Raw genomic sequence first — 19,121 nt, 5'->3', positions numbered from 1 at the left:
CATTGCCCTCAATCTGTTTTCTGGCAGTCATCTTAGCAAAGAGCTTCCAGGATCAGTGTGAAAACACAAGCCTAGAAACTGAAGTGTGGGAGGGAAGGCTTCTTATTGTCTCAGCACCAAGCTGCATACTCTTTTTTGGCAAAACATAATGGATCCCAAACACTTGCACAGTGATATTCAGCCATTCACCCAGGATCAGCCCAAAGTTCAGGAGCATCATGAATCCCCTGTTTTTAAGAACTCAGCTGATGTTCACCTTCTGCACAGGGATGAAATTCAACCACATGAAATTTAGCTTAATTGCAACAACAATGCTGTGCAATTATAAATTACATAGTAAGGAGTGTGTGTCAAGTTTAGAAAGGCAATTCCTGGCAAAGGAAATTAAAATGTGCAGAGTTTTCTATTTATACCTGGACAGTTCATGAGTAAGCAATAAGTCTAGGTGACTTCCATGTTTTAATTCATTTTTTTCTGTTTTTTTAAAATTTTGACAGGGACTTAGGGGTGATAGAGGAGAAGCCAGAGATGTAAGTTGAATATTACTTTTCTGTTTCCATATTGTTTTGAAATATCTTTCTGCATTACAGTATGCAATAGCTTTCTCTTTTTCATTTACCTCTTTTCTAAAGGAATGTGCACTTGTTCGGAACATCAAAGACAAATGTCGTGAGTATACCCATGCTATGTTGTATTTCTGTAGCTCAATTGATCATGTTGTATAAACTGAAGTAACTGACCAACTTTTTTTTATTATTTGCAGCTTGCTGCTATGGTAAGTCATTTCTAATTTATTATTTTTTTGTCCAGATTTTCTATATTAATGGCCAGATGCTCAAATGGTATGAATCAGTCCACTGACTTGAATGGAAATGATTCTATTTATGCCATCTCAGGATCAGGCCTTCCTTTGCCATTTATCAGTAAGAACTATTATTAACCATTTTTAAACGTGAATTTCCTTCAGGTCCCAAGGAATGCCCTGTTTACCCAACAGAACTGGCATTTGCTATAGATACCTCTCAAGGCGTCAATAGGGATGTTTTCAACAGAATGAAACAAGCGGTGCTAAAGGTGGTTAACAATCTGACTATTGCTGAGAGCAACTGCCCACGAGGTGCCCGGGTAGCTCTTGTTACCTACAACAATGAGGTTACCACAGAGATTCGTTTTGCTGACTCCAGAAAGAAATCAAGCCTTATACAACAACTTGAGAACCTGCAACCAATTCAGACAACAAAGCAACGTAGCCTGGAAACAGCCATGGCTTTTGTAGCCAGGAATACTTTCAAGCGTTCACGCAGTGGTTTTCTTATGAAGAAGGTGGCTGTTTTCTTCAGCAATGGACCAACAAGGTCATCTTCACAACTTACTGATGCTGTGCTGAAACTGTATGATGCTGGAGTTTGGCCTGTATTCCTTACTAACAGAGACGATTCAGTTCTCGTAAACGCACTGAAGGTTTGGATCACTAATACCTTATTTATGGCTTTTTCTTTTATGGCCACAATATAGCTCCCAGTATGTGATCCAGGGCCTCTTGAAATCAACAGAAACATGCCTCTGGACTCCCAGTAGAGTCCAAAGGCATGTTTCTGTTGATTTCAAGAGGCCCTGGATCACATTTTACATCTATGTAGTTTGGAAAAAAGACTATATAAGCAAGGAGCAGATTTGAACAGTACCAGATTATTTCACAGCACAGTGCATTGTGTGAAAAGATATTATTTAGCTGTATTATAGACCATAGACCAAGAATCCACTTGGTGGGGCACTGTACAAGATGATCCTTGCCCCAAAGAGTTTACAAGTAAAGGGGAAGTGTAGGAGTGCAAGGCCATGCTTTATGAAATGGCCTTGGTGCCATAATGCTGAGTCTTGAAACACCTAACTTGTAGACACCAGGCTCTCACAATGGAATCCACAGCTGTAAATTAGGTACCTAGGGGACATATACAATGCCTGGGAAAAGTTAGGCATAGCAGAGTGTGGATCCAACAAAACCAGCATAGTGAGTGAGGAATAGCATAGTGCTAGCCAGCAGGGAAATACTGAAGATAAGGGTGTATTTTAAATTCACAGGACTTCAGTCCTTTTTCAGTTGTACTAGAAGGTGTCTCTTTCCATTTAGAATTCACAGCCAGGAAGCCTCTCCAAGGAAGGTGTCTATTCCTATTCTTTTGGAGCCTGAACAAATGATTACTTTTTCTTTAAGAACACAGCCAGATGAGTCAGTGCTTAGAACATGTCCAAAACTCAGTGGTTAGACACTCACCTGGAAAGTAGGAGCCCTGGGTTTAATTTCCTGCTTGAGCTGAGGGGATTTGAACCCACATTTCTCACCACCCAGGGGCGTTCCCTAGCCTGTTCTAGGGTGTGTATGGGGGAGCAGACCAATTTGGAAGGCAAACCAATGTGCAGAAAAAAGAATGCAAGAGTCATTGGACCAAAGAAGAGGAGGGAGCAAGAGTGAACAAGATTCCATAGTGTAGTGATCGCAACAGCCAGGTGATAGCAAGGGTATTTTGTGATTCAAGTGTCTGCTCCCAGTGCTGTTTGTGTATTTTACATTAAATAGGCATTAAAACATAACACATCCCTGGAGTAGGGGATGAACCCTGGAATTTCTGCCTAAATTCAAGTTTAATAAGCTAAATCCTTGTTTGGAGCTGGCACCAAACAACATGACTGGGAAAGAGTTTAAGACAGACCCAACAATAGATCGACATCCTTGATTGTGTGCCTTAATCACAAGCTCCCACCTACCCCTAGAGCCTTAAAGTTTACATCTGAAAAATACTGTATAATGAGCCCCATGCCTTTTTTGTTTTTTTTGGCTTTTGTCTAAACCAGATCAATAACACCGCAGTGGGACATGCTACTGTCCTTCCGACTGGCGGAGATCAGTTGAATCGAACTATTCAGAGATTACTGAGATGTCATATTTGTTTGGGTAAGGCATTTGATATCTCTTCTCTGTGATTCTGATCAGTTAGTGTCAGATTCTTTTTTTGTAGGCCTGTGTCATAGATTGTAAGGGGCTGGAAGGGACCTCGCAAGCTCATTGGGTGCAGCCCCCCTACACTAGGCAAAAAGACAACTGGGGTCTGGTGACCCGAGTGAGGTGACTGTCCAGTCTCCTCTTGAAGGTTTCTTGAAGGTGGATTGCACCACCTCAGGGGGGAGGTTATTCCACAGTCTGGACACCCTGACTATGAAGAAGTTTTTCCTAGAGCCTGAAGCAGTCTTCCAAGAGTTTGTGGCCATTACTCCTGGTTTTCCCCAAGGGTGCCCTGGTGAACAGTTGTTCTCTGAGCCCTTGATGTATTCCCTTGATGTAGTGGTAAGCTGCTACCAAGTCCCCTCTCAGCTTTCTCTTTTTTTAGGCTGAAGAGGTCCAAGTCCCTCAGCCTTTCCTCATGTGGCTTCCCTTGCAAGTCTCTAATCATATGGGTGGCTCTTCTCTGGACTCTCTCAAGCTTTTCCACCTCCTTGTTGAAGTGCAGCATCCAGAACTGGATGCAATACTCCAGTTGCGGTTTCACCAATGCCGAATAAAGTGGAAGAATCATTTCCTTGGTTTTACATGAGATGCATCAGTTGATGCATGCCAGAATATTGTTTGCCCTGCTGGCTATAGCATCTCACTGACGGCTCATGTTCATGCTATGGTCTATTATTACCCCACGGTCGCTTTCAGTCATGGTGCTAGTCACGGGTGGCTGGTGCCTCCTGAGTCTGGGGGGCACCCATGGAAGCCGCCAGCAGCGTCAGCGGTGGGGACATAGCTGGTAGCATCCACAGATGCTGCTGGTGGCATCGGCGGCAGGGGTGGAGCTGGCAAGCTCCCACAGACACCACTGGTGGCGTTGGCAGTGGGGGCATGTTGAACACCCGCAGGTACCTGTGCCCCACCACCAATCACCTATGGTGCTAGTCAAATTGACAATAGCCATGTCATTTGGAATGTGCCAGCATGCTATAGCTCTTACACAGTTTAAGATGGGTTACTTTAATGTGCATATTTCTTTGCTGAACTCTTAGGTTTGAGAGAAATTCAGAATAAAATTGCTTATTCCATTGCATTTTAGAACAGTAGCTCTGCAGCATGAACATTTTTCTGAGCACTCTCAAAATGGCTCACTTCTTTTCTCTGAGATTCAGTCCTCTACTGCCTAGTCCTATTACCAAATTTTGCAGCTGGGCAGAAGCCTGAAGGATCACAGTGGATTCCATAGCAAGAGATTCTCAGATTCTTCAGAAATGTGTTCAAGTATCTTAAGATATCTCAAGATGAAATATTGTCTGTGTTGTATCACTGATTTATGCTCAAAGCTCGGGAGCATTTTATGTGATGAGAGTCAAGGTTGCAATGTAAAAATATTTAATCTATGGAATATATAAACATAGTACAGATACAAAGGATACAGAGAAATGTAATTTGATCATATTACTCTGTAGCTATGTGATCTAATCAAGCCTTTTCTTTTAAAATCAATTCACTTGCATCTAGTGATATGAATACCAATGGTATGGAAACAAAGGCCAGATTATTACTTGATTTGCCTTTAGAGCAAAACAGGGGGGCAGGTAGTAAAGTGGTTAAAGTAACTTACGTTAGCTCCAGCATCATGACTTCTAACCTCTCTCCAAACTCTTACTGAAGGTCATCACCAGTGACACAGACTGAGAAATTAAATGTGACTAGATGTGATGCTGTCCATTCCATCTGAGCTGTTGGTTACAGAAACTGGTGTGTGCCTTAACCATTGTAGTATGTTGGGCTACCAAGACTTGGTAGACCTTTGACCTGTTTGTTCACATAGCAAAACTATATAATTCTCCAGGTAAATTACCAAAATATCCTACAGGAAACCATCTTTGTATTGGTTTAGTCTCATCAGACAATGGGTTATAATTATGTCAAGGAATTATATTCTTAAGGATTTACATATTAAACACCATGTGTTTTTTTTCCCAGATACATGCGATCCTGATACTGACTGTGAACCTGTTGTTCGAAGGACTGGTGTCAGAGACAAAAGAGCAGCCTCTACAGATGTAGACACTGACATGGCATTCATCATAGATAGCTCTGAAAGCACAACTCCTCTCCAGTTTAGTGAGATAAAAAAGTATATTTCCTACATAGTAAGACACATGGTAATCAGCTCTGATCCAAAGGCATCACAGCACCACGCAAGAGTAGCAGTTCTTCAACATGCTCCCTATGAGTATGAAACAAACACAAGCTCATCACCAGTGAAAGTAGTGATGTCACTAACAGATTATGGATCCAAAGATAAGATCACTAATTTTATTCAGAATCAAATGACTCAGCTACATGGCACAAGGGCTCTTGGAAGTGCAATTGAATACACAATAGCACAAGTTTTTGAAAGTGCACCTAACCCAAGGGATCTGAAAGTCATAGTTTTGATGATGACTGGAAAAGTTAAAAAAGAAGAACTTGAATATCTTCAAAGAGTTGTTGTACATGCTAAATGCAAAGGATATGCCTTTGTTGTGATGGGGATTGGGAAGAGGGTGAATGTCAAGAATATCTACAGCTTGGCTAGTGAGCCAAATGATGTGTTCTTCAAATTAGTTGATAAGCCATCTGAGTTGCAGGAAGATTCCTTACTGCGTTTTGGGAGACTGTTACCATCTTTTATAAGCAGTAAGTATAACAACATGCAGCACAAACGTGGGAAAGTGTCAATATGAATCTTTAATAGTATAATATGGGGATGGGGAAAGCAAGAAAGTAAAGGAAAATAGCAGTTGCTGGGATACCTTTTTTGTTTACTAATCTGACATTTTAACTAGAGAAAGGCTAAAAGCCCAAAGCTCAAATCTGAAGATCCAGGAATGGTATGAAAATTTGACTTCGAAATAAGCTAATCCAACTGGCCTGAATCATGAGGGAGGATGAATGAAACCCTAACCCTAAACTCTGGAGCTCCTGGGAAGTCTAGATTTCAATCTGACCTGAAGCTCAGAGATAGAACGAATTATAAAAATGTTCATCCTTTTACTTTGCATTTGCAAATTAATTCCCTAAGAGAAGAGTTCTGTGTTGGCTGCTTTCTGCAGTGCAAAATCTTTATCCATATGAAATGCTTGCAAAGTCATTGTAAAGCAGTGAATCACAGAGACTGTAGAGATACTCAAGGACTTGATTCATAGATTCATAGATTTCTAGAGTCAGAAGGGACCTATTAGATCATTGGGTCCACACCAGGCAGGAAAGAACACTGGGGTTAGGTAACCCCAGCCAGATCCCTGTCTAATCCCCTCTTGAACATCTCCAGGGTAGGGGAAAGCACCACCTCCCTTGGAAGCCCATTCCATATTTTGGCAACCCTTACCATAAAGAAGTTCTTCCTTATGTCCAATCTAAATCTGTTCTCCTTCAGTTTGTGGCCATTATTTTTGGTAACCCTGAGGGGTGCCCTGGTAAACAGAGTGTCCCTTATTCCCTGCTGGCCCCGCCTAATGAGTTTGTAGGCAGCCACAAGATTGCCTCTCAGCCTTCTCTTGCGGAGGCTGAAGAGATTCAGATCCCTCAGTCTGTCTTCATAGGATCTTACCTGCAGGCCCTCAACCATACGAGTAGCCCTCCTCTGAACCCTCTCAAGGTTATCCACATCCCTCTTGAAGTACAGCGCCCAAAACTGGATGCAGTACTCCATCTGTGGCCTCACCAATACTGCATAGAGGGGAATTATCACTTCCCTAGACCTGCTTGTGATATTCCTGCTGATGCAGGAAAGAGTGTGGTTAACCCTGCTTATTACCTCATTTTGAATTTGATTTGAATGCTTTTCTTGTCTTTGCTGTCCTACACATGCTAAAGACTCCCTAGGAGTTTGTCCTTCTTAACCCCACCACAGCATCTGCTAGCCAGAAATACAAGTCATACTCATTATTTCAGCTCTCTGTTATGTAGAAGGAGGATAACTTTGTTCCATGTGGTTTACTTTGAATATCTCCCCTGAGACAATATCTTGAAAAATACTGTTCTCTTGCCTCCTTACACAGGGGCTGGGCAGTAGGGGTGGGGCATTGTCCAGGTAGAGACAAGCCTGATCTTGGATTATCTGTTTATCTCCTCACACCTCACTTATTTCCTTGCACCCTGCAAAAGATGTGGTGGCAGCCCAGAGTACCCCAGTACCCTAGCTGAGAATCACAGGATTAGATACTCTCTATTATGTTATGTATATTATTGCAGGTTGTCCTGAAATGAATTGCAAACTGATGATCACCTCTAAAGTTTTATACCTCACAGTAATACATTTACATTTGTAAGCAACAACTTAAATTTTAGTAATCAAACCAAATGAGATCAGATGTGCCATAAAGCTATTAAGAGTAGAGCCTGACTTCCATTTTACACACAGCTTAAGACCAAAGTGGGATCTGCATTAACACAAAGTAATTGCTTTGCTCATTTGAAGCATTCGCCATTTTTAATACCATTTTAAACAATATTTAATGTTGAGTTGTATTTCTCTGTAGGTGAAAATGCTTTTTACCTGTCTCCAGACGTAAGGAAGCAATGTGATTGGTTCCAGGGTGATCAGCCAGCTAAGAACCCTACTAAATTTGGCCAAAAAACAATGTAAGTTCAACCAAATGAGTTCCAATCACTGTCTTTGTATTGCTTTTAAAATTCTGTTGAAACCCTGATATAAGAACTTCCCTAATGTTCTCTAAGTTTCATACAAGTTTGTTAGCCTCTTTTCAGTTTTCCTAGTGCATTATGAAGGGACTGTCTGTTTTTAGATACTTTTCCACTCTGGAGTCATGTGTGTTTGGTCATGTTTTGCAGCATATTCGTTATTTGCAGCTATTTTCGTTATTTAGGCTATGTTTTCCAAAAATTACTAGTCCCAAGAAGAACACCAAAAATTGAGATGTTCCAAAGTGCGAATTGCTTCTGGAAACAATAATTATAAATTTTAGTCATGATTTGGGAGTGAAACCTTTAAGTGGGGTCAGTAGACTCAAATCTATAAGTTCTCAGTTCTTGAAAATCCCAGTGATTTCAATGATAACTCCAAGTTTGGAGCAAGCAAGATGGGGTCCTTATCTTCCCTACATTTTAGTTCATTTGTCTATTAGGGTGTGGACATACAAACATCTGGATGGAGCGGTGTTAAAATTATAGCAATATCACTCCATTTGAATCATTGTCAGTTGGTTTGCACATAACAATAAGAACTTAACAGCTGCTGCCCTTTTGAAGAGCCTCCAAATGGAAGCATATCCACACCTCTAGTTGTCCTTCTTTCTGTTCTTTCACTTGTATCACTGTAAATGACCATGAAGATGAGTCTGCTATCAGGCAATATGTATGGTGACAGTTGTTGCATTTTAACATAATCAGCATAATTGGCACAAGCATTGTACCATAGAGTGGCTATGCCAGGATGACTCAATCTGTATAGTGATAGGTGCAATATATGAACGAAGACCAGGAGGCAGACAACCAGATGTGTTTGAAAGTGAGAAAGATGAATTTCTTTTCCAACAAGTATGTGTGATATTTTCATATCTGTATACCAATCTAAGCAACAACCCACTCCATTTGTAATATTCCTGCCACCATAGCCTTAAGGGTGGTCTCTTCCAGTATGACAAGGAAAAGAAACATATTCTAATTCGTCTGTGGGCATGGTATATAGTTCATGCAAGTCCATGGCAAGAATTCCATTGATCCCTATGGACTTCAGATCCTCTACCTTCAGAACTGTAATATAACACTAAAGATACTTTTGCTCGATGTGTCGATATGTTATATTATCTAGAAAAATATGCCTGTTGATAACTGTTTTTTTGTTTAAATAGGTATTTTGCAACCAATGTTACTAAAAACACAAGTGTAGGTACAAGTACTGGCACCAGTGCTAGGACCAAAACCAGCGACAGCAACACCATGGCAGTCACCAGTGCCAGCACCATTGCACACACCACTGCAGGCACCACAGTGGGCCCCATGACCAGCATTACAGCAACTACCACTACCAGCACCACCACCACCACCACCACCACCACTGCCACCACCACTACCACTGCAAGTGCCACTGCACGTCCTCAAAAAAAAGCAGCAGGTGGGTACAGGAATAGTCATGCCTCCCATTTTTAATGTCATGGTTTGGGATTTGATCAATGATATTTTGCATTCTTGTCTCAAATACTGTGAAATAAGTCAGAAAACACTCTCCTGTCTGCTTCACCTCCACTCTCCCAAAGCATTTCTATCTTCCCCCTCCCCTGCCCCTCCACCCACCAGAGTCATGAGACCACAGCCTCTCCCATGACATTTTTGAAAAGGAGGTGCACATGGTGTGGTGCCTCAGCACATATAACACAGCACATTTTTCTCCACATAAAAAAGGAAACTAGAATCTTTACTACTATGCCAAAGGCATAGGGCTGTATTATTCTTTGAGAGTGAAGCAAAAACAAATATAACTTTATTGGAATAAGCTACAAAGAGTCTGCAGTGCTGTGAAATAGGAGCTACCAGCAGCAGCTAAAACAGTAGATTTGAAAAAGAAAGGCTAGCTTGATTAGTGGAACATCAACACTATTAAAAAGGAGAGCAGCTATTTAACACCTGTAGAATGAAGAGTTCAGAAGGAATTAGGTAGATTTTAATGACCCATGAATTGAATTGATTCTCTCACTGCTGCCTGAACAGAAATGCTGCCGCTGCTGCCAAACACTTAGTTTTAAACTTCGGGTGGATCAGCAATCAAAGAGGGCTGCAACTCCACCACTGCACCCTCCCCCTCACCAAGGAAGATGCTCTAGAAGACGCAAGGCAAAGTGGACAGGAGAGCACTTTTACATTGCCTCTGCTCCCCACAACTCGGGAAGGACAATAGAGCAACTGCCTCTTGGAGACAGGGGGCTGCAGAGCTGCACTGATGTTGCAGCACTACTGTATGGTGGGGGAAAAGCAGACCTGCAGGATGCAGCAGCTCCCTGCTGTGCTCTTTCCTTGGAGAGCATGTAACCTGGTAATTTTGAAATGTTCCTGTTGGGAAGCATGGCAGGGGGCTGCACATGTGTCCATGGCTGAAGCGCTGCGTTTTGGAATTGCTTCAGAGTGCAGCTGCACTTTGGAATGCATCAAGCGTTAGGCCTGTCTCCACGCAGAGCGGCCATGTTTACATGTCTGCGTTGTGTCAGCAGAGTTAGGCTGCCTATGGCTGTGAAAAGATCACACCCTGTAGCCTCTACTTCAGCATTGGCAAAATCCCCAATATAGACACAGCTCTGGCATCAGAAAGTGCCTTCCGTTAGCAAATCTTCTGTCCTTCGGGTGCCAGAGCTGGTGTAGCTCTGGCACCCAAAAAACTCCTCCTTCCAGCAGAGCTGCATCCACTCCCACTGCCCCAGCTACTGTAGAAATGCCACCAGAGTTAAAGCCAAAGGCCTTGGGGGTTGTGTGGCTCTCCCTGAATCAGAAACCAGACAATATTTATATAAAGCCTGGCTCAAAGATATTGCATATACTTAAGTGCATTGTTGGTTCGGTCAGTTATACTGAGAAGTCACAGATTGTGCAAAACAAAGGCAATGCAGACATCCTATATAAGAAAACAAAGTGTCTTTTCGTGTGAGCAATGCCAACTTTAGCAGAGTTTTAACATATACTTTGGTCCAGGGGTTTGTACAGCTCTTTAGGAAATGAAACCAACAACACTATATGGCAAAGTGGATGTATGCTAGATCTTTGTAGAGGAACATGCCTCAGTATAATCGTATTATTATGATTTCATTAGGGGTCAACTTTTTCATCAGCATCTGTACACATCACAAGGTTCAATACGTTTTCAGGCAGCATTTCTCATCCAGTGTTTTATTGCAGTTTTGTCTAGGGCCGGGAAAACTCTTTCATTTAAATTAATTAGGCTCATTTAGACTGTTGCTTGCTCAGCTGCTGTTGTTGGACAGAGACTGGACTAAAATCTTCAGCAGATGTAATCCAGAGTGCCACTATTTCAATGGAGCTATGTCTCTTTACACTGATGATTTGACCCATAGGGTCATACATATTCACTGCAGTCTATGGGAGACTTTCAATACCTTTAGTCTGAAACAGAACTTTGATTAATTAGGATTATTCATGGCCTGTGGTTGGTCATAGGCTGTGATGCAGTCACCTAGTATTTGAATATTTGGTCTTTTTAAGGTCTTTCAGGTTGGGCATAAACTGAGACAGCCCAACTACTTAGTTCACTTCTGCAACACTTCTTCTTTCTGTAATCTGTTGTAGACAGTGGGCATCAACACCTTGATTAACTTTCACATTATCATCCTAAGTAATTGCTGATTTGAAGCCACACTGCACTGTTTTTCCTTTGAAGCCTCTTATTATAGTTTCTGTTTTGATTTTGCATTGCAGTTAAAATGGCAAATGAAATCCAGATCACTGACATCACTGAGACCAGTGCTAAGCTCCGCTGGGGAAACCCTGAGCCTCAGTCTGCCTATGTTTTTGACATCACCGTCACATCAGCACATGACCACTCCCTAGTCCTGAAGCAAAATGTAACTGGCACTGAACGAGTCATTGGAGGCCTCAGAAGTGGGCAGAAATATCATGTAGTAATTATTGGTTATCAAAAATCACAAATCAAACTAAACTACATGGCAACGTTCAGCACAAGTAAGTTGGTTTTATGTACACAAGCAATGAAAAAAACTGTGGACACAAGACATGTTAACAACAGTGTAACTTACACCAGCGTAGAAGGCGGGGCAGGGTAGCACCTTAAAGGCTAACTGATTCAGAGGGGCATGAGATTATGCCTACAAGTTTATGACTCTCTGAACTGGTTAGTCTTTAAAGTGCTCTCTCTCTCACCCTGCCTTCTATCTGACTTCAAAGTAACATAGCTAACTACCTCTTTTTTCATCATATAAGTTGCATGGGTATGTGAAGTAGACAGACTGCCAGTTGCCACAATAGGCACTTCTACCTGTAATAGGAGACAACACATGATATCCATCCATTGTAACTTATGCCAGTGTAGTTTCACCCCTGATTTTTCCTGAGCTAACGTTCACTGGATTCTAGTCATTTACAGTAGGGTAGTGATAAAAGTCATGTGTCATCTCTTTTACTTTGGTGGAAGGACAGTTTACACTAAAGTAAATGGATCATTCATTCAAACCCAGTTGAGATGCTGGAAAGGTTAAATGGAAGATCTGTGTAAACAAGAGAGAGTAAACTGGTGTTAAATTCTAAATATGGCTCACATTCTTCCTTTTAGCTCAGTGCCATGGTGTGGCAGTACAACATGAATTAGATTTGATTTTTTTGGCAAATATGAGTTATCATGTCAGCTGTGTTAAACTGACACAAACTCTAGGTATTTGTCTCCTACTGTATAGCTTAAAAGTCTGACACACTGGAGCCCCAATCTTGATTGTGATGGTTAGCTGATTATTATTAACATTAATATTATTAGTGATAATAATACTAGGGAAACAGTATAGATTTAGGCCTTGAAAATAAAAAATTGCTCAAATACGCTATTGTTTTCATCACCATTTCTATAACCTTTTATTTGTCCTACTCTCACCTATTCCATGTGTTCATATGGATGGGATCAAAACATGGTCTAATCCAGGGGTGGCCAACTTGTAGCAGGGGTGCCACAAGTGGCATGGGTAGCCTCTGTGTGTGGTATGCAGCAGATCAGGGAGAGAGCAGGAAGCACAGCGGCAGATACAGCAGGAAGCTGGGGAGCAAAAAGCAGAACAGCAGATTGGGCAGGGGAAGGGGATCAAAATGGTACTCTGGGAGGGTTTGGAGCTGATATGTGGGGTGCCTGCAAAAAAGGTTGGCTCACACTGGCTAATCCTTTGAAGATTTGAGTCCATGTATACATAACTAGTAGAAAACTACCAAACCCTCTAGCATAGCTGGCTGTTGTTGCTCAATACAAGCCCAGGTTCCTGGCAGGTCAGCTCTAAGGTACACTGGCAAGCTGATGGTAGTTTGCGTAGTTCCTGCCAACACTATGCCTGGCTTAGCCCAGTGTTCTTAGTGCCTGATCCAATACCCAATGAAATCTGTGAGAGTCTTTCTGTTGACTTCGGTGGATTTGGATCAGGCTTGAAATCTCTTGTGTTCACAAGCAATAAACTCTCCCACAAAAATGTTAAGTAAAGACATCAACCCAGAGGAGAGAGAGGTGTTTGCACACATTGAATTAGAACCAATGATGTCTAGTTCAGTTATTTCCATAAAGATACACTTAGTGATGCCCATGTATGCCCATAATTTAAGCAGAAATCCTCCTTGTGGAACTAGTACTATGGGATTTGTGGATGGGATGGCTTTCTTCTAGCTAAATTATACTTTTGAATTAATTTTTCCCTTACTTTTAGCAAAATCTATTTAATAAAATTATCCATTGCGATGTGCAGAAAAATCTTTCCCAGCAGAATTTACATTCACTGTCCAAGTGCTGAGTAGATCTGTGTGTCACTGATTATATTCAGTCCAAACATTATTTACAAATCACAAGTATAACTCCAACAACTTTGCAATTACAAAATGCCCTGAGGGGACCAAAACCTCAGCTGATGTCCATTAGCATAGCTCCATTAACACCAATGAAGCAGCAGTCTTACAACCAGCTGAGAATCTAGCCCACTGGGTTGGATCATTTCTTCCCCACCCAAATCCACATGTAGTTCTTCCCCCATCCCACACAGAAAGGAGCAGTTTCAGCCATGTTTGCAATTCCAACAACATGAAAAGTGGGTCAGTGGCTGTACTGGAAGGGAGAAGGAGTAGGTTAGGCAGGATGCCTTGTGGTGATTTCTTCTCCCCTGCAAGGTTCCTGAAAGAAGCTACATCCAGGGACTCTTCTCAGTAGTGCCCTTGCAATGTGGCTGTCAGGCCAACCTCTGGGAATTGATAGTGTGGGGGAAGAGCAGGTGTGAAGTTGCAGCAACTCCATGCAGCTCCAGTGCAGTGCTTAGAGTTTGAGAACTAATCCACGGGTGCAAGCAAATTCTCCCTTACTTCTAATTCTAATACAGAATAAAGCAGACATGTTAATGTTGTTGGTGGAGACTGTGAAATTAAATCAGCTCTGCCACGGTTAACCTGAAATTTATTACTCATTGTCTCAGCTGCAACCAATAAACTTTTCTAACATTTATGTAAACAAGCCCAGATCTGAACATTGTAGTTCATTTTTGCTTTCCCTTTCCATACTGGAACCAGGGCCAACAATTTTGTTTACCAGCTTTTATTTCAGTCCTTGACTGTTTGAACTTATCTGTTTCTGGCTGAGAGACAGAGTTGTCATTGAAGACTGTAGATTTCTAGTAGGCAAGCAAGATAAAGTAAGGGTTTTGAAAGATGGTTAGGAGGTGTGCTTCCTTTCCTTTCACTGCATACATCATTGCAGGATGTTTTCTCTTTGTATGACCATTCCATTTGACTTTGCTCCTACAGAGAGTCCACCCCAGCCCAGGGCACCTTCAGTAGCAACTGCCAACCTCATGGTGAACACCGAGCCTTTGGAAGTCCCAGAAACGGGTAAGTGACGCAGCAAGAATCACTGAAACAGGAAGTTTTGATGTCTTGGACTAGATTCTCAGCTAGAATCTGTTGCAATTCTACTGAAGTTAGTGACTTAAGTGGGCCTTGAATTAGCCATTACTGTAAATGAGAGTTGCTCCATTGGAATCAATGAACTATGATAATTTCTACCAGCTGAAAAGCTGGCCCTTTATTTTTGTCAGGATATAAATAATTTACTTAGGTAGTTAAGGTGCTAAGAGCTGGAAAGTTTCTTTTCCCTTACGGCCACAGTCTGCTGTCCAGCCTCTGAATGCTGCATTATACTTTATGCAATCCTATTGTTTCATAGTTTCATAGTTTCTAGGGTCAGAAGGGACCTGAGCAGATCATTGAGTCCAACCCCCTGCCATGGCAGGAAAAGTGTACATCTAGCCTCCTCTTAAAGACTATTGATTTTAATGGAATTGCATAGGGAGTGAGGTAGTACTCCATGGACCTGAGACAAAGCCTGCTCATGTCACTGATTTGAATTCCATCAATTTCAGTGAGGCTTTGCATCAGGGCTCATGCAAATAAGGCTGGCAGCATCTGATCCTTCAGTAGAGGCTAAGAGCCACCCAGTTAGCACATCTCTCAACAATCTGCTCCCTGGCAGAAGCTGTAAGGAATGCTTTGTGCTCCTGACATTCCTCATTGTATTTGGGTCCTGTTTTTGGAAGAGGATGAACTGTCCAGGGACTGAGCATCACCAGCAACATCATCAGATGCTTATTTCATATGGTATCTTTTGGTGGTAGTCAGGTCACCAGTCTCCATTCCACAATGTAACAAAAAGCTCTACCAAAATCCTGTTATCTACTAGGCAGACAATGGTAAAATATTTCCAGGGCATCCAAAAAAGATTAGTCGCATGATATTTTATAAATGTACAGTAATGCAACTGATTTATTGGGTTTTCCTTATATTGTACCTCCGACTGCCAGACCATCCTCCCACTAATTTCTTTCCACCCTGCTTTATTGTAATAAACAATTAATGAGCAAGCAGTTCATGAGCAAGCAGTCCACCCTGTTTTATTGTAATAAGCAATTCATGGAACCCGACTCAGTGATTAACAATTTGTTTATTACCATTCATTGTTAACATATAATCATTATAGCTAATAACATCTCCATTTTGTTTTCATTGGCCATAGAGACCTTCTATTAACACCACCAAAAGCATGCAAAAAGGGCTTATTTTAATCTTTTGTTTATTTTAAAGTCTTGTCTTTACTGTAACGTTATTTTCATTGTAAACAGATTATATACTTTTGAGAGTTAAAAATGTATGAACAGGCAAGATTTCTACAGCAGTGTAGGGGATTAGGAGATTCAGGCACCCAGTTCTTTCTTGTTCCCTGTGGGAGTCAAACAACTTTAATGCCAGTCCACATGCCGCATTGATTTCAAGGGATTTGTACAGGGGCCTGTGTATGGGTGCCTGTGTATATTGGTATATGTGTCCCTGTGTATCTGAGACACAGAGAAGACAATCATGGAAGACAATCATCCTCGACTGTGAGGGATTGCCGAAGAATGAGTGCAAACCATGGTAGAATTCAGCAGTTTTCTGGAAACCAAGTTTAGGCTTCTTCAAGTGGTATATAAACTACTAAAGAAACTTACAAGTCCTGGCAGTTTCAAGGTGCTCTGAGGCAGTGACATTTCTGAGAGCTCTGAAAAAGCATGACTAGCTTTCCCAGAGTTGATGTAGGCACAGAAGGGAAATCTTATTACTGGCTCAGTGTGTGTAACTGTCAATACATCTGAATTGTACTGTTCAGCAACACCACTTTGAACTTGTTGGCTCCAGACCGGGAACATTTCATTTCCGTGCTTTTCTGGACAGCATATCATTGCTTGGATTTGCTGCAGTACACCAAATGCTTTTTTCAGTGTCCCTTTTTCATTTGATACATGCCACCATACTCACTTGTTTCATTTTCATTGTCCATTATGTGTACTCTAATAGTTCCATTCTGTGCATTATTGGCCTCTGCTCTTCTCCGCACCACCATGTGTTATTCTACATCTGCAGTGCCATTGCCAGCATGTGAGGGTACTTGTTCTTGTCTGTATGTTTAACCCTTGTTTTTCAGTTCTTCAGAAACAGCCTTACAAGATTCATGTCATACTGAGTCCATTTGTCCAAATTTAACTTCACAGGTTGTACACCACACTGTAGGAACTCTTAGGGGTTGATGTGAAGAACAAAGCAGCATCAAAATACATTAAGCTGTCGTACTGTATGTATTTTAGCAGGCATATGTGAACGTGGAATACAGGCTCATAGGAAATATATGTTGTGTACACTGAGACTTTTGCTGTGAGTGCTTTGGTCCCAAAAAAGGAAGAGTGTCTAGTAGCTAGCAATCTTGTAGAAACATACCACTTAATAAATAATTCATGGATGGCATTGCTTATCTGGATTGCATACAACATAAAACAGAATGCTCTTCTTGAAAAGCACTGCTTAACATAAACTTTCCTTCAAACCTTTGCGGCAGTCATCTGACTTGGATAAGAGGCATGCATTTAAAAGTTCTAACATGTCACACAGTAAAAGCTGAATGCTGCAGTCCTTATATAGACAAAAACTGATATTAATGAATAGGAGCTGAGGAAGAACTGTAGGATATAGTCCCAAAATATTAGTTCAGGATCACAAGTGAAATACTCTAGTCTGTATTAATTTTAAATGAGACCTGAAAACAGTGGGTGCCTAGACAGGTATTTCAAAGTGTTGTACTTAGAATGCTCAGGCACTGCTGTAGCATCATGTGTGTAAGCCCCTGTGGGTTTAAAAATGCCCATGGGGTGCTTTAACTAAAGCTTGTTGAATGATTTTTAGTTAAAGTGTCCTGTGGCCATTTTTCAATGTGCGGGGGCTTAATACATATTAGGCTGTAGTGTTTTAATTGTAGCAGCTGTCCAGAAACTGCTTTAAATTAAAATGCCATCTCTGCCACCATCGAGCAGGTATATAGGCACCCAGTAAGAGCATTTAAAAAGCGTTTTAAAACTAAAATTCACCCAAGTTGAACAGTTTTTTAACTGGTAGGATCTGGGCACACATAGGAATAGTCTCTGACTTCAGGAGGATGTTTCTGTGTAAATAGCAGCCAGCTCCTCAGAGGTTCATAATCTGGTCTTCAGTAAGCAAACACCTCTGATTGTGGTAGGTGTGGGCATGCCATCCAGTTTAGTTAGATGTTAAACTATGAAACCATATTGTAGAACATGTACTACTAAATACCAAGTACAGCTCAGTGGTAGATAAATTATGTAGCAATTACATTGTTGCTTTCATTTAATTAATTACTTAGGGTGAAAATTATGTGCCAAGCTGTGCAGTCCTTGCATGAGCTAAGAAGAGCCAGTGTCCAGGAGCACTCTCCTTTTCCTTTGTCAGTGCTCACTGAGTCAGGTTCTACTTTCTGTGAGGGAGGCCCAATATGGATTTGGAGATGCCGTGTTCAAGTGTGATGCTTGGTGAGGGACTTCTCACTGCACTCATACATAAAGGAGTGATAATATGGCTGCTAAAGCTTTGTGAGTGCATGAATTGAGGAGGGCATGTCTAGCAGTGATTGCAGTATTTTATGCAATCCAAAAGGAGCTAACTTGATCAGGACATGAATATGGGCAAATCCTGACCACTGGAAGCACCTCTAGCCAGTGCCAAGGCAGCACACCCTTTACCTTTTCAACAGGTATAGCTAGTATCATTTTGTGCTGGGCTTCCTCAGAAATTATTATGCTATTATACCATATGCAGTCATGATGCTTGTCCTTACCTCTGCTTGGTAAGGGCAGCCCCATGCACTCTGGCCTATAACTGAGCCTTCAGCCCTTCAGGTAAGATAAATTACTCTGAAACCCAACCTGGATTTGGAGAAGCAGTGAAATTTGGTGGAGGGAGGAGGGGAGGGGAAATGGGAAGAAGTGTTTTATTTGTGGAATCACAGAAAAGTGATATGCCACAAATTTCATATGGGCCATGTAATATTTTATGCTGTTCTGGCACACTCACTATGCTCTGTTAGGCACTAGAGGCATGAAGACAGCAAGCCTATGCAAATGAGGTGCATGCACCAGCTGCTTAGCATGTTTAATTTAGTGGGATCAGTGCAATGTATGTGCACATGCTATTCTGTGGTAGGAGCCACAAGCAGGGTTCAGCTCAGGCTCACAACAGTTCTATTTATGACATTTTTAAAAGCTTGACTTCTCTTTGTTTGCTGTTTGGCTTTTCAGCTTTTAACCCTTTCAGAGTCATTTAACCTTTGCACATTTTGAAATTCAAATTTGACAGATCCTTGCTTGCTGGATTTTGACATGGGCACTCAGTGCAAGGAGTATCAGGTTATGTGGTTCTTTGACTACAAAAACAAGATCTGCACCCAGGTGTGGTATGGTGGGTGTGGCGGTAATGCCAATAGATTTGAGACAGAAGCTGATTGCATTAGCAGATGCTTGAAGCCATGTAAGTACCATGCAGGGTTCATCAT

At 41.5% G+C, this 19,121-nt stretch overlaps 1 protein-coding gene across 9 annotated transcripts in view; it reads left to right on the top strand.

Moving 5' to 3' along the window:
- COL6A3 (collagen type VI alpha 3 chain) overlaps positions 1-19,121 on the top strand; it is an 89,896-nt gene that overhangs the window by 57,909 nt on the left and 12,866 nt on the right. For 7 of the 9 annotated variants that reach the window (XM_019553721.1, XM_019553720.1, XM_019553719.1 and 4 more), the window contains 11 exons: positions 498-530; positions 633-669; positions 764-775; positions 968-1,461; positions 2,854-2,953; positions 4,982-5,680; positions 7,525-7,627; positions 8,857-9,119; positions 11,426-11,689; positions 14,501-14,584; positions 18,926-19,096. In XM_019553721.1, the coding sequence (XP_019409266.1) occupies positions 498-530; positions 633-669; positions 764-775; positions 968-1,461; positions 2,854-2,953; positions 4,982-5,680; positions 7,525-7,627; positions 8,857-9,119; positions 11,426-11,689; positions 14,501-14,584; positions 18,926-19,096 (2,260 nt within the window). The remainder of the gene's footprint in view (positions 1-497; positions 531-632; positions 670-763; positions 776-967; positions 1,462-2,853; positions 2,954-4,981; positions 5,681-7,524; positions 7,628-8,856; positions 9,120-11,425; positions 11,690-14,500; positions 14,585-18,925; positions 19,097-19,121) is intronic. The other 2 variants (XM_019553718.1, XM_019553717.1) reach the window with 1 other exon arrangement.

The sequence above is a fragment of the Crocodylus porosus genome, unplaced genomic scaffold, assembly GCF_001723895.1.
Source record: "Crocodylus porosus isolate Cpor-Errol unplaced genomic scaffold, CroPor_comp1, whole genome shotgun sequence".
Classification (NCBI taxonomy): domain Eukaryota; kingdom Metazoa; phylum Chordata; order Crocodylia; family Crocodylidae; genus Crocodylus; species Crocodylus porosus.
This window is presented reverse-complemented; position numbering and strand designations above follow the sequence as displayed.